Raw genomic sequence first — 15,323 nt, 5'->3', positions numbered from 1 at the left:
CGCTTGGTAGAATATTCTAAAAGCAATGTTAGAATCGGTCAAGCGACTCATATCTGTCCCACGTCCCAGCTGTTGAGACATACATGATCATGCTTGCAGGCTTGACCGGCAGTTTAGCCTTTGAATTTAGGAGTACCAGCTTGGTAACTGTAAACCACATTTTGAGTTCGGAAGGCTTACCGAATCGTGCGACTTAGACCCCAAATCAGGTGATCTGTGGCTAGATTCCATTAGACAGTCAGCGTGATTCAAAAAGGTATCTCCTTTCAACAGTTTATGAGTCCTTTACTCTGAGGTTTGTATAACTTCGATCTGCATTGACCAGAAGGAATTAGGGAAACAATCATGGTTGTAAACTCAGGTGCTCTGACTTACCTTGGTTCATTCAACCAACCCAAGTTGTCTGCCATTGGTTCATTCGATTAAACAATTATTGGTTGATCGCAGATATCGGAAAGCAACAACCAGCGGTGAAGTTGATGAGGATCAGCTGACTTCTTACACAGCAGCCTATTCCTGTAGATCGATACCAAAAATCACATGACTTTCGCTATGATTACGGAGGGTGTGTGTTCCAGTCTCAGTACTCAGGTATTCCGATTTACCATCAAAAGGAAAGATCTACTCACCCGGTTTTATCTCCGTCACTCGTCCGAGTGCGTGATTGGTTGCGGAAACAAGAATGATTCGAATGAGACCATAATCCCGTGAATGATTTGAGAATTTTCCTAAGTAAATATAACTAATGTCATTTGTCGAGAGTTTTTTATGTAGTTCATACATCTGGCACAGGTGTCCTGTCCACACCTTGTTCACATGGTGTACTGAGTATTGATTGCTAACTTTATGAAAGATGGCTGTCGGTTCCAGAAGTAACTAGCCTGCTTTTGTTATTGTCACTCTCCATGGACGCCTGATCCAACAGGGTCGGTAGTTCCACTAGAAACTCACGAGGTTGTCGAAACAACTGAGGCCAATGAAAAGACGTTAGCAAATGGTCACAAACCTGGTAGGTCAATGACAAGTGACTGAATGGAAGATCGATAAACAGACTGTCCTTGAGTATCAAATGACCTTACATGGCCACCCAATCATTTGCCTACAAACGTGCCGCTCCAGGTCAGCTGTTCAGGGATGTGATGGAGATCGTGGGCTACGTTCCTCAAACCAGCCCAGCAACCCTTGAATGACGGCATCACTAAGGCAACTGTGGGTCATTAGCCAGCAGTGTTAATGAGACCTGATTCGAATAGGACTAAGTCAGGAGCTACGAGAAAAGCGATCACGACAGAAGACAGCGAACCGAATGTTAAATCAGTGTTAAACATCAGCGTTCAGCACTGGTGCCTCGCTGCCATACAACTGTGATTTGTTAGAATGCCTTATCTTGAAGAGGATGGTAAAAGTGGATGACGGGGACCCGGTGGTAGCCAAACACAGTCTTTGTGAGGTGCTTACACATCCAGATGCCCATTTAGGCGATTTGTATAGAAACTGACAAAAAACGCCATTTACATTGTTGATTAACAGATATGACTTGCACAGTGAGAATCACGTGATCCTTCCCATCTGAGAAGGTAAGTAGCACTGACAGGCTTATTGTACTCGTTTGCATTCTCCTCTAGAAGGTTAACGGTTGGTCAAATGTGGGCTTGCTTCACTTTGAATTAACCACAGGAAACAACAACTTTTTCGGCAAACGATCGTTGGGCATGCGCAATACATGGCCTACCAAACGCAGCATCTGGTCCTAGGCGCATTCTTCTAGTGAAGCCCCTGTTGCACTCGCTTTCAAACTGCCTCATTACATATTTACCGAAATAAACCTACACGAGTTATAGTTCTGAAACAAAGGTTCCCAAAGACCTGATGAATTCTCATTTCCGCTGCTCACAGAACTCTCGTGTCACGACCCTGCAAAAGACATCCCGTACTGTAGCCTGGTTCACACGTCCGTTGAAGTTCAGGGACACTCCGATTTGACGCCAAAAGTAAAATACCGACCGAGTCCTATATATTCGTATATTGCAGCCATATCGCTCTGCAATAAGACCTCGGTTCCGGAAGCACGATGATATATATGTGTGTGAATCTTGCTAAAAAAGAGGGATGCGTGGAACGAGGGAGAACCAACTAACCCGATTATTAACGCCAAGTTGAACTTCGACGTTCACAACAAAATGGGTTGATCTAACTCGTTGGTACAATGGTTTTCCTTTGTTAGTAGACAAGCATTTTAGTTTAGCATCAAGTCCGATTAAACGCCGCACGATTGCCGTGTAACGTATGAAAATAACGTCAGTAAGCGCTGAAAACTGAAAGGAAGTGCGGATGTCAGCGAAATTCACCCATTTGCAAACTAACTTGGCTTTTTCGAGAGACTCACCTAGAACCCAGCTGAATCTCTCGTTTGTGATGTTTCCAGGCAACTGAATGTGCCGCACCAGGCCGCCGTATGTTTCAGTCGCTGTGGTATTCGGGATATCGCAATACATGGTTATTCGTAATGCACTATTCATAAGGTTGCTGAAAATCCGTCTTCGTGGGCCGTCGACGGGGTTTCAGCAACCTTGTGAGTAGTACATTACGAAGTACAGATATCTTATTTTTGTATCTGGCTTTTGAGTTTTCAAGCTAAAATCCGCATCAAGGGTTATTAAACTCAAAATCAATACGTTGGATCATGAAAAATGTCACTGGGTGGCAAACCTGAAGAGCTGTACCGCTAGGAGTGAACAAAATGACAAAGGGGCATTCAACCATGCTCTGGGGCATGATGGGGGCAAGATGGCACAAGTGGTTGGAGCGCGAATTTACTGACCGGAAGATCGGTGGTTCGAACCCGACCTCTGCCTGTCAACTTCCCCTATCTTGGCTTGGGCAACCTGGCAGTATTCCAGCCCTCATGCTTCCTTCGGGTGGCATGGCCGCCAGGCACCGGAAGGGTGGTACAGCTGAACGTATTTTTCTGGGGGATGAATGAAAGCGACGTGTTAACCGTCATAAGTATCATAAGAAGTCGATTCCAGAGTGCGGCAAACGCAATGACCGGCATTTCATTTCATTCCGCCCACTAAGAAGGCATCGATTTGGACACAGAAAGGACCTCTGGCTTGCAACCAAACTGATCCGATCACGGCATAGTGGCTCGTGGATACCAAAGGCCAAGATTCTCATGGAGGCTCGTCAGGTCTGCCGCAGCAACCGTCAATAATGCGTTTTCGCTGTAATCAATACGAAAGTCTTCCGCTGTCAGCTGGCTACATTGCGCTCCCTTCAAGCAGAATTTAGAAGCTGTGTGGAAAAAACGTACAGGTGAATGCCTGGTACAAATTACGCTAATCACGTTCCAAAATATTGTATCTAAGGTGCACAGAACCGTAGTTCAAACGATCTGAGTTCAGCGATAACATATCCGGCTTGACTCGCGGTCTTCTGAATTGAAAGCGTGCGATTTTGCGCCAGAAGTGCTCCAGCGTAGAATTTCCCTAGGATTCGTGTTTAATGAATGCCTTTAATGTTCTTCATTGAGTCTTGATTAATGAAACCTCATTTCCTTAGTCATAATTGGTTGTGTGTGTGTGTGTGTGAAAGAGAGAGGGAAACAGAGAATATGGTTACATCTCAGGGAAATACGCTCATTTGCAAACTAATTTGTTTTTTTGAGAGACTCACCTGGCACCCAGCTGAATCTCTCGGTTTTGNNCCACCACAGGTATCGCCATATCTCGAATATCGTAGCGACTGAAACATGAGGCCGCCTAGTGCAGCACATTCAGTTGCCTGAAAACATCACAACGGAAAGGTTCTGCTGGGTTCCAGGTGAGTCTCTCAAATTTGTAAATGAGCGTATTTCGCTGATTTCTTGCAATTTGGGTTCAATTAGGACATAAAGTTGACGGAAACTCGAGGATTTCGCCTACCTGGTGAGCCCCGAGAGGGGCGAGACCGGTCGTGGGCTGCCGACGGATTTTCAGGAACTTTATGAGTAGTGCATTACAAAAATATATGGTTACGTCTCATTTGCTAACTCAGGCAAAAGCCGGAACTCAGTCTCTTGGACCAACTGACGAAATATGACCTCACGCTGGTTTATACAACCTAAGTTAGCAAGTGCTGCAGGAGCCCACACGCACATGAAAATTGATGTTTTCAATAGCGTTGTTTTTTCTCTCTAAACAAAGTCCTCGTGGTGAGTTTGTACACGTAACAAACCTGTTCTGACTTGTAGTGCAAATCGGTGGGCCCATTGTGCGTCCTATGGACGAAGTTATCTTGGAGACGGAACGATATCGATCGTTGGGCTGAAATGTACGAACATTATAGCGAACAGTACTACCAACCTGATTCTGCAGCCAATTCGAAGGTCCCTTCGATAATCTCATTGAACCCACAGTCTAGGACCTTGCTCACTTGACTACCGGATCAACTATCCCGTAATCTCGCTCGATATCAAGATATCAGTCTGACTTTAGTATAATCGATTCTGTGACTCATTAGTCTACGCGTGGCAGATGAAATTATTTGACGTTCTGTTGACTTTACGCTCACAGTTTGGATGACCGATGGATTGGATGCTCCAATAAAAACGTAAGTAGTTCTATTAAATTGACAGTCGCTCGTATGGTGCACTTTACTGATCGATAAAAAATCACTAAACGCCTCAGCTGAGCATATGTGACTTTCGTTCTAACGAAGTATACAAACAAAGGAGCTAAGTTAGGAGAGAATATTACTCAGAAACTGACAGAAATATAAACCACGTCTTGTATTGCATTTGAGCATTAGTGACTGACTTCTTGAAAACTTTCTGGTAACCCAATAACGCGAAGTTTATCTCGATAGCGTAGTTCAATGTTAGCGGACAATCTAGCATACATTGGACAGTTTCTTTGGGGCCGATATTATTCATTTGGGCAAAACACTCTATTTGAAACGCAGTCAGTTGACAACTGTCCTGCTCTTATGTCCTGTAGCAAGATCAAACAGTTTGTTGGCTAATCACGACAAAAACGGATGACACACGAGCGTGATATACACCTGTGCCTGTCACTTGAGCGATTTCTGAGTGGAGCATTGGATCGGGCCGTGACCACAACCGTCTTCGAACGCGATAGGAATAACAGCGGCGCATGTTGAATTGGAGGAGCGAAAAAGAACAAAAATGAATTTCGAGAAATACACTCATTTGCAAATCGATTTGGTTTTCTCGAGAGACTCAACTGAATCTCTCGTTTATGATATTCTACAACTGAATGTGCTGCACACAGGCCGCCTCATGATTCAGTGGGCACGATATTCGAGATATCGCAGTATATTTTCATAAAAGAAACTACTCAGAAGATTGCTGAAAACTCCTCGGCAGCCCAAGACCGGTTTCACCCTATTTGGAGCTAATCAAATAGGCGCAGTCTCCGAGCTTCCGTCAACCGTATGTTCTACTTGAACCCAAATTGAATTGCAAATGAGTGTATTCCTCCATCAAAATATACTGCGATATCTCGAATATCGTACCAACTAAAACATGAGGCGGCCTGTGTGCAGCACATTCAGTTGAAGAATATTATAAACGATTCAGATGGGTCTCTCATGAAAACCAAATTGATTTGCAAATGAGTGTATTTCTCGAAAACAGTCCAAGTTGGGTTCAAGTAGAACATAGGGTTGATAGAAACTCGGGGTTTGCGTTTACCTGATGAGCCCCAATAGGGGCGAAACCGGTCGTGGGCTATCGAGGGGTTTTCAGCAACCTCCATGAAAACAAAAATGAGTTTTCTGATGAATCGACACCAAAAAACGGAGGCACGGCTCTCGAGTTTCACTATCGTTAGAGCTCATCAATATTGTGTAACATTGGCGGGCTACTCCGCTACTCCACCAACGCACGCTATACGCGGTTGAATTATCAAGTCGGAACATGAATGTGTTCACGCTCAAGGAACATGAGTGGTTGACACAATGGCTCGAGCGATGAGCCGGTAACTGTCCTGGCTTTATCGATCGATTGACCCGCTTGTCAAGACCTCCCAGTCAGAAAGGACGCACGGACGCGCTTGCTGACTGGGACGTGCCACGAAGTGAGCCGATCTACACAGTCAGGCAGCTACTGGTTGGTTGATCGAATCGTCGAACCAACCAATCATATCGTTCCGTGCGAGCGACATTCGCCCGCTCCAACAGGATAGCTCAGGTGGGTCCAACGTGGTTTGGTGACAACCTCACGTCAGACGACCGGAGTTCAGAGCACTACTGTAGGATAGCTCAGGTGGGTCCAACGTAGGTTAGTGACAATAAGCTCACCTCACATGTCAGACGACCGGAGTTCAGAGCACTACTGATGGGCTCTAACATCTCGAAACACGGGTCCTCCTTTGGTGTGGAGTCATGGGACCCGGAGAGGGTGAAGATTGACTATGAGCAAACGTAGGAAATGATTCGATGAAAATAATTCGCGTTAGTTGTGCTATGGACCGTAAAGTGCGGTTTGCTTGGCATCTCATACCAGTAAGCCAACAACAGTTAATGGCTCAATTCATCTGAAGACGCCTAAGTAAAGAGAACGAACACTCCTTTGCATGCCAAGTTAGTTTTGGCGGCAGATGCATCTGCGAATGGTTGTTTCGCTGATTTTGTGAAATTTCGGTTAAAGTAGAACATAAATTCGACGGAAACTAGGGGACTTAGCCTACCTGATGAGCTCCAACAAGAAGAATGAAAACGGTCGTGGGCTGTCGAAAAGATTTCAGCAACCTTGTGAGTAGTTTCCTTTATGAAAGCACGAGTTCCGTGCTTCGGCCAGGTGTCGCACAGGAAGACCGTTGACCGGGATAAATTCTGATTTCTCATGCGCCGGAGCAAGGTCGAAAGAGCATTTCACGCCCACGTGATGCTCAAGGCAACAGGTGCACTCCGTACTGAATTCAAGGTAATTCAAGGTTTAATGGTCTAAAAAGCAGTTAACTTTACAACGACCATAGGGTGAACGTATATATACAAAGGGACGCAAAAATATGCGTAATGTTTGCTGAGTATCACATGGAGTTAAACAGTTCCAGATTCGGTTTGGACACACGATATGCATCTAAATTGTTCTTGAAAATGGTTAAACTCGGCGAATGTACAACATTGGGAGGTAGGGATTTCCAAATGAAGCGCACAGACGGCCACCTATGACAAACCATGACAACGAAAACAGCGGCTCGAGAGCCTGTGTTGGCGTGCAGAAGACACACTGGTTGGTTGAGAACGGATCGATCACCAAATATGGTCGCCAGTGGATGGTATAAATAGAACACCGTATTTGTATTAATACACAGTACTTTCTGTCCGTAACCCGGTAGCGTCAGGGGAGGTGAAGGGATACAACAAACTTCTTGAATGGTATACAAAGAACATTCTAAATTCCAGATTTTGTAGTACGACAGAGGTGACTTGTGTGTCCAATATGTTCTATCAAGGCCGGATCGAGGTCTGTCGGCTTCCCGGGAACAGCAAGACATTAGGACGATTACTTGGGATCTTTTCCAGATAAGCCCCGCCAAAAATTAACCCCCGCCACCCAAAAAAAAAATAGAAAAAAGAGGATTGTTTCACTTCCTTGGTATGATGTGAAAGTGTCATTTCTGATGGTTGAGTCGCGAGTGAGGCAGACCTGGATTGTGTTCATTAGAGTAGCCGCAGTTCGACCTGGCACTACATACATGAACACCTCTTTGGTCTCCCGGTAGATCCCTTCGAAAATCCACTGCTGGGGAAGAACTCACCCTCCGTGGTTTCTACGGCGAAATATTAGCGTTTCATCGATCTCGACGTGTAGACCTGGGCTGCCGATAACTGCTGGAGTCTGCAAAAGCCGTCAGGCGCAAACTTCACGAAGAAATTTCTTCCAGTCAACAGTGATCGTGTAGCTAATAGATAATTCCTCTCAGAAGAATCTGATTTTTGTCAAATTATCGGACCAGCAATAAATGAATAGATCTACTGTCCTAAACTCCTTCCTAGACCGCTCCAGACAAGTTCCCTTTGGAAGACCGATTTCTTTTCGACACTTTCGAGCATTGCATCTCCACCTGTCAGAAACAGTTGAAAGTGTCATTTGGTGGCCATTGTTGCATAAACGTTGTTTATGGATCACTCTGTGGTTTTGCAAAAGACGTATTGCCCATCTCTTTGTCATGAACGCGAGTTGAAAGCGTCAGATAGTTCACTTAAGGTCTTACGTCCGAGCGGAGAAAATTTTTGCACAAAATGAGCCTAGATGCGGATAGGGAATTGCTTTCATCAAAAACAGGTCAAGGTTGTGTATGTACACTAAATTGGAACTGGCAAAAGTGGGGCAGGGCTTAACTTTTCGCACATGCACTTTCTGCATTAGTGGTGGGGCTTAGCTGGAAAAGATCCATTTATTGGTCTGGGATACTGTTTGCCGCTGCAGAAGCTGAGCTCGCGAGCTTTTGGTAGAAAGAAGAGGCTCGCAATCCACGTATGAGAACGCTGCAGACATAACAAGTGCGATTAGGTAGCAACACCTCGAAGGTGTGCACAGGTGCTACTTTGTTCCAACCATGCACAGAGCAGCTCGTCTTCTGATAAGTCGGACGGCGTTACTCGGTAAGAATATTACTTCCATCAAACTTTCAAAACATACATGTTTTTTCAATGGGAATTCCGTCCTGTAAGTGAAGCCGTTCCATACTGAAAGGCCAAACAACCATCGTCGTACAGCAGTTCCGTCTTTGGAAAGAGTCGTCAAGCGCTATCATACTTCTAATCATTTACAAACAGCTCATTGGAAGAATAAATTCACAAGATGGGAGGGACTTCCATCGAAGAAGTCGCTACTCGATTAACCGGTCGACTCGTGACCACTTGATGTGTGACTGGAGGGTGATTGGCGCTGTGGCCGCGTAATCCGAGCTGAAGCCGTACCAACCATGGCTCAAAATCGGTGAAAGGTATTTTTACGGGAAATCACCATCCTGAGGAGTTTAGATGTCGTCCTTACCACCCTGCGATTTCAGTGCAGAAGTAGGATTCGTCAGTTCCTTCGATCACCCGAAAATGGAAGAGTGTGAAACATAAAGCCAAGGCTTGGAGGCGATGGCTAATCTGGTTATTTCGGGAACTGGGTAGCTACGCATTGAAGCTTTGGTGCACGAGCAACACTGACTGCACGATTGGGCCATTTCTGCCAGTGGTATTAATGACTGGTGAGTTGAGTCCCGCGGTCCCTATCCAGGGAGGCAGCAGTAGCTGACCCGACTAAGTTTAGTGGCTAGTGTTTTTGTACTTCGTTGCCAGGTCATACACTGTGCATCTCTCGCTCTTATCCATCCGGCACAGGGTTCGGTTAACAGAGCTCAGCGAGGCAGACGGTCTTCTGGCATGCGAAGTACATGAGCCAACCAGCGAAACATATGAATAGTGAGTAGTTCGTCTATCGCGGGAGAGTTCCTTCTTCCTAAGACCATCTGGCGTACCTCAGCATTACAAATCGATGTTCCTACCAGACTTGACCAATGCTGCGGAGACACCGATAATCAAACACTGACATCTTCCGTATGTCCTCTGATCCATAAAGCAACACGGATCGCACTACCGAAGTTTAAACTCTGCTCCTGACAAACTAATGTCACATCAACAACATAGGTGTTAGAGGTTGGAAAAAGCGGTCCTTACCTTCCCGATTCGCTCATCGGATGCGCAACTTGGTGGTGTGTTCAGCTTCCCTGAGCGACCTTGTTTCTGAGGGCCCAATACGTATTCGAAATTTCAGAACATCCACTGTCGCTGTTCCGAAAGCTGAGCACAATTCAACCAGAAAGGCTGTCGGACGCCAAACAAACCCAGTCTGTGTGAGGATAAGGAAACCTGGTACACTCAAAGGGCTCTATAAATGGTGGGAGCTGGTACACATGCACAGAACTGCGCCAAAAAATCGCACGTTGTCAAAGATGAATTGAAAAATTTGACCACCAGGCTGAATATCTTCGTTGGACGTCTGCCTCCAGCCGTAAAACGGTGGCTACCAGGCTCAATCATATGACATCATGCAGGATGCAGCCTGAGAGTGCCAAGTAGGACTTCAGACAGATAGAGCGTCTGTGCTGCACTTCAAACGGGTCTTGAATCCGGTGGATAGAATAGCTATTCTACATACATTTGACGAAAGAAGAATACCCCAAAGTTTGCAAGCCTTCGGGTCCGGTAGTTGGCTTGTTCGCTGAGGTGGGTAATTTGATTGCAAGCGTTTCGCTACCAATCGAGGTGACACCATCAGTGCGTTGTCTGCGAGCACTGTGAGCGTACCAATGGGTCTGTGTTTTGCTCGTTGAGTGTTGTTTCATGAGTCATAATATACGTGTTTCTGGTCGGGGCTGACCACGATTGGTCGTTCTATCGGGCGATTCCATTGGTCGCTGTGTTATTCTGTGTCCTGATTGGTCTCCATGTCATTTATTCCCATGTTTCTGGTTACGTTGGGGTCTACAACGAGTTTTTTCATGACTAATCAGATTCGTCAGTTTTGTACCCCCCCCTCTCTCTCCATTTTCGATCGATTCCGCAAGCCACACCACCATATAATGTGTAGGTAACCACGTCCGTGCACGAGTTCAATTTTTGAATAGATAAACTATCGGAAGCCGTTTCGCAATGCAATTTGTAGCTTCAAACTGCAAGGTCGTCCTTCAGGAGTCTCAAGGGTTTGGTTAAGTCTGGGCAACTCATTATCGATTGCTTTGTCCAAGACCACAAGCCCACCCCTCCTCTTGCTTTTCACCTTTTACTATGGCTTCTTTTCTCCATGGCTGCATGGCGTTGCTGTGCCTCAGGAGACCAGCGAAACAGGTAAATTCTGGAAACCAGATAGATTTATACAAGCCGACTGTTCAGCCTAGCAGGGTTACTTTAGGGAAACTCACTCACTTGTCTCACCACTTCAATAATTCCTTGTATCATCGCAAGTCTGTGCGTCCGTCTGATGAATATTATAATATATAATATATAATATAATACAATATAATGTAATAATGTGAATCAAAACAAAGCCCGGAGCTGCTGGCGACGTAAACCTTTCAAATTAAAAGCAAATCAGGAAAGGTCAAGCCCATATTTGAACACCTTCAGGATGTAACTTTTTTGTTGTTCAAAATGCAAGTAAAGGTAACTAAACATTACAGTGATGTGACGGTTTGCGTGCGTCTGGGACTCGCTGAGCTACACTGAGGGATGGCCGTACGGCACTCACAGAGTCTCACATACCAGGTTGGCCAAATGTTGGAGGTCTGACCAGCGGTCTCCTAGCCCTAGGAGACCTAGGAACATGTATAATGATTTTTCATAAAGGAAACTGCTCACAAGGTTGCTGAAAACTCTTCGACAGCCCATGACTGGTTTCGCCCTTCTTGGGGCACACCAGGTAGGCACAGTCCCCGAGTTTCCGTCAACCTTATGTTCTACTTGACTTGTTGTTTGAACATTGTGATGTGCTTTCATTTTCCGCGAAACACTACCGCCTTGCAGTCAGACAGCCAAAGGCGTTGGTCGATGGTCCTTATCGTTCTCTTGTCCAGGTCTGGCAGTATCCCAGCCCACGTACAACCGAGACACAACTGACAAAGGTGTCATGCCACATCGGACGTCGCATGGTCTCACCAGCCGGGTCGTCTTACTCGCGCCAAGGCGGGTGACAGGCTACTATTAATAACTTCCTTCTAGCAGGCCCGTCCGTCAAGACTGACTATGCAGTTCGCCTTGGATCGGTCCTGGCCGAAATAATTGCAGGTTCGCTGGCGCTGAGAGCCTTAGGCACCTTCAAACCCCAACATCCAGTCTAGCTGATCGATTTTAGTACGACAGCGAGGCATCACTTTCGACGTCGTGCTGTCGACCATAACGATGATGAGCAATCAAAAATCAATGTCAGACAAGACACGCTAAACATGGCCCACACTCATTTGGTTTTTCTAGAGATCACCCGAAACCCAGCTGAATCACTCGGTTTTGATGTTTCCAGGCAACTGAATGTGCCTGCGACAGGCCGCCTCATGTTTCAGTCGCTGCGATATTCCAGATATCGCGATACATGTATATTTGTAATACATCACTCATAAGGTTGCTGAAAACTCCTCGACAGCCCACGACCGGTTTCGCCCTTCTTGGGGCTCATCAGGTAGGCACAGTCTCCGAGTTTCCGTCAGCCTTATGTTCTGTTTGAAACCATAAGGTTGAACATAATGTTGACGGAAACTCGGGGACTGCGCCTACCTAATGAGTCCCAAGAAGGGCGAAACCGATAGTGGGCTGTCGAGGAGCTTTCAGCAACCTTATGAGTAGTGCATTAAAAAATATAATGGCCCACACTCGTTCGCATGCCAATTTGGTTTTCACAGGAGGCTCACCTGAATCTCTCGTTTATGATGGCACAGTACGTTTACGGTAAGTAGCTGTCTGTGAATGTGGCTGAGTGGAATGAAGCTCAGATCCAAGCAAACAAACCGAATGTCCGCCACAGTTAGACCCCCAGACCAAAGCTATTGTCGACTTCAGATGCTCCGGGTGCATTCAACCCATAGCTTCACAGTTATGTAGTGAATCAGCATACATCGTAAGGAAGAAACTTGCCAAAGTGATGTATTTTATTGAACTGTGAGATACAGTATCCTTCAGATATCCGACTTTTATGCTTTCCTTAGTTGATCAACCGGAATTTAAGAAAAATGTCCATATAATTAGGCTTATTAAAGTGACAAGTGACAATGGTTTCAATTACCCTACAGAGGAAAGATCTTCGAAGCATGCCGATGTGTTAGATGCCCAGGGTTACAAAGAGAGCAGTACTGATCAATTAGTAGCCCACGCTATCGATTTCGAAGCACTTATAGACCATCATAACCTATCTAAGCCGGCGTACTTCGTTGAAATAATTGGTGTCATGTGACCAGCTTAACACAGTGACGCTTAATGATGTATGGAATATTGACATAGCCAAAATTTTCATTCTCTACGAATAGTCTGCAAAATCGTCATGAGGACAACAGTATTTATCGACCGCTTAGTTAGTAGGAATCCTAGAAACCTTTGCGGTAGTCTAAAGCTTCATTTGGAAATCTTCACTGCTGACCTTTGAATTGTGTGACAACATAACGACTCGAGAGGTGGTCCAAGATGTGAATACGAACACACGTCATCCGTCTAACAGTTGAACGTATCTCCTAAGCTTCGTGTGAATTTATCGTGTTTTATTGATCAACATAACCAGGACGGTTCGTAAATCGTTCAGCCTTGGGACCCTTTCGGTGTCTAATTGCCATGTCACCAGAACGAAGCACGAGGGCTGGGTTACTGTCAGGTTGCCCAAGCCTAGACAGGATAAATCGAGAGAAAGAGGTCGGCTTCGAATCAAGGACTTTCCGGTAAGTAGATTCGCGTTCTAACCACTGAACAACATAGCCCCAGGACGGTTACTAGATCGTCCTTCGACGCATTGGGCCGACCAAACACGTGCGCCTTTCCAGATGTGAAAATCCAAAAGCGCCCATCGTGCACTGATGGAGCAGTGACAACCCGCTGGCTCCTCATGTCAGATTTGCGGAATGCAAAGCATATGCACTGATGACGAGCTCTGATAAAACTCGGGTCCAGTGCTCCAGTCTATTGATGCAGACTCACTGGAATGATTGTGCCAGGATAGGAGAACCAATGTTCAAACGAGAGTGATGTGGGCGTGAATTTGATGTCATCGCTTAACATAAATGCATGCACTTCCGAAGCCGGGATGGTCTGTCAGCCATCCAAAAACGAAAGCATTTGTGGTGGCACGTGTGAATTGCGACTTGCCGGTTAATTCGGTCTTCCCTCACAAATCGACAACTTGTCAAACTCATTAGCAGCGTGCATCCCCTGTACCTTCAGGAAGTTCGGCTGATAGTCATATCACGTCGGAGAGACTAATGGACGAGGCAGTTGAAGAGCAAGCGTGGAACTGACAAGCGTGCGGAGAACGGTTTTGCATCAGTCCAGCTGACAAGTGTTGGTGTGCGGTCGTCAGAAGGAGGAGTAGTCATATATATTTTGTAATGCACTACTCTTAAGGTTGCTGAAAACCCCTCGACAGCCCACGACCGGTTTCGCCCCTCTTGGGGCTCATCAGGTAGGAGCAGTCCCCGAGTTTCCGTCAACCCTAGGTTCTACTTGAAACCAAATTGCACGAAATCAGCGAAATACACTCATTTACAAACTAATTTGGCTTTTCGAGAGACTCACCTGGAACCCAGCTGAATCACTCGGTTTTGATGTTTCCAGACAAATGAATGTGCTGCGTCNCATGTTTCAGCGCTACGATATTCGAGATATCGCGATGCATTTATATTTTGTAATACTCATAAGATTTCTGAAAACTACTCGATAGCCCACGACCGAGGAGTAGTCGTTATCTGAATTCCACTCACCCCCCAAACTAAATTGTCGGAGCTGTCACAACCCCACAAAGACCAAGGAAAATCTCTCGGCAGCACCCGAGGTGAATCATCCAGATTAAGGAACCGAGGCCGATCAGAATTAACTTGAAACTCCCCCAATCCACCAACGCAAGATTTTGACAACCACACTAACCGATAAGAGCAGTCAGTTGACACTCAACACTGATGTGGTGTGATAATCTGAAGAGGACTTACTGATTGGTTCCCGTCTGTCTTATAACCTGGTCAATTTGGTGACCTGCTCACTTGGCCTGATGAAGCTTTTGGGTCGAAAGCGCAACGGTGCTCAATTAAAAACTACCGATTGTACATCAAGCCCTTCTGGGACAATATCATTATCCCCTGTTGGCTTGGCTCCACCGTCCTTCAGTCACGGTTGGCTTGAAAAGTAGCGTGATAATTGTATAAACAGAGTTACGACTACTTTCCTGCCTCCACGACGGGCTGCCTCGAGTCATCGGGGCTTCTGATCTACAGCAAGCCAAGGACCGACACAGAAACCACACAACCGTCGGCAAGACATAGCACTTAGAATGGAGTCATTTCGCCATTGATGTTACTCTAAACCGTCCAGCTGTAACGCACTTTCAGTGCATAGCATCCATGCCACCTGAAGAAAACACGAGGGTTGAAGTACCGCTAAATTGCATGTTCTCTCAGGCGCCAAGGAGCTCCTGGTCCGGATGACCTTCCACACGCACTGTTCAAAGACGGGGGTAAAGTCCTCAGACAGCGCTCGTCCGATCTGTTTGCTTGCATTTGGGAAACGAAGTCCGTCCCAGACAACTGGGGAAAGTCGGTGGTAGTGCCCATTTTCAAAAAAGGGACGCGTAGTGAGTGTGG

The 15,323-nt window shown here is 45.9% G+C and overlaps 1 protein-coding gene across 1 annotated transcript in view; it reads right to left on the bottom strand.

The window, feature by feature from the left end:
• Positions 1–3,133: 3,133 nt before the first annotated feature.
• T265_08947 (hypothetical protein) overlaps positions 3,134–15,323 on the bottom strand; it is a gene marked incomplete at both ends in the record, with an annotated part of 17,127 nt that continues 4,937 nt past the window's right edge. The window contains one exon of the mRNA XM_009174890.1: positions 3,134–3,294. Within this exon, the coding sequence (XP_009173154.1) occupies positions 3,134–3,294 (161 nt within the window). The remainder of the gene's footprint in view (positions 3,295–15,323) is intronic.

Source organism: Opisthorchis viverrini (genome assembly GCF_000715545.1).
Source record: "Opisthorchis viverrini unplaced genomic scaffold opera_v5_248, whole genome shotgun sequence".
Taxonomy (NCBI): domain Eukaryota; kingdom Metazoa; phylum Platyhelminthes; class Trematoda; order Opisthorchiida; family Opisthorchiidae; genus Opisthorchis; species Opisthorchis viverrini.
The sequence above is the reverse complement of the archived record's forward strand: the minus strand, read 5'-3'. Positions and strand labels throughout refer to the sequence as shown.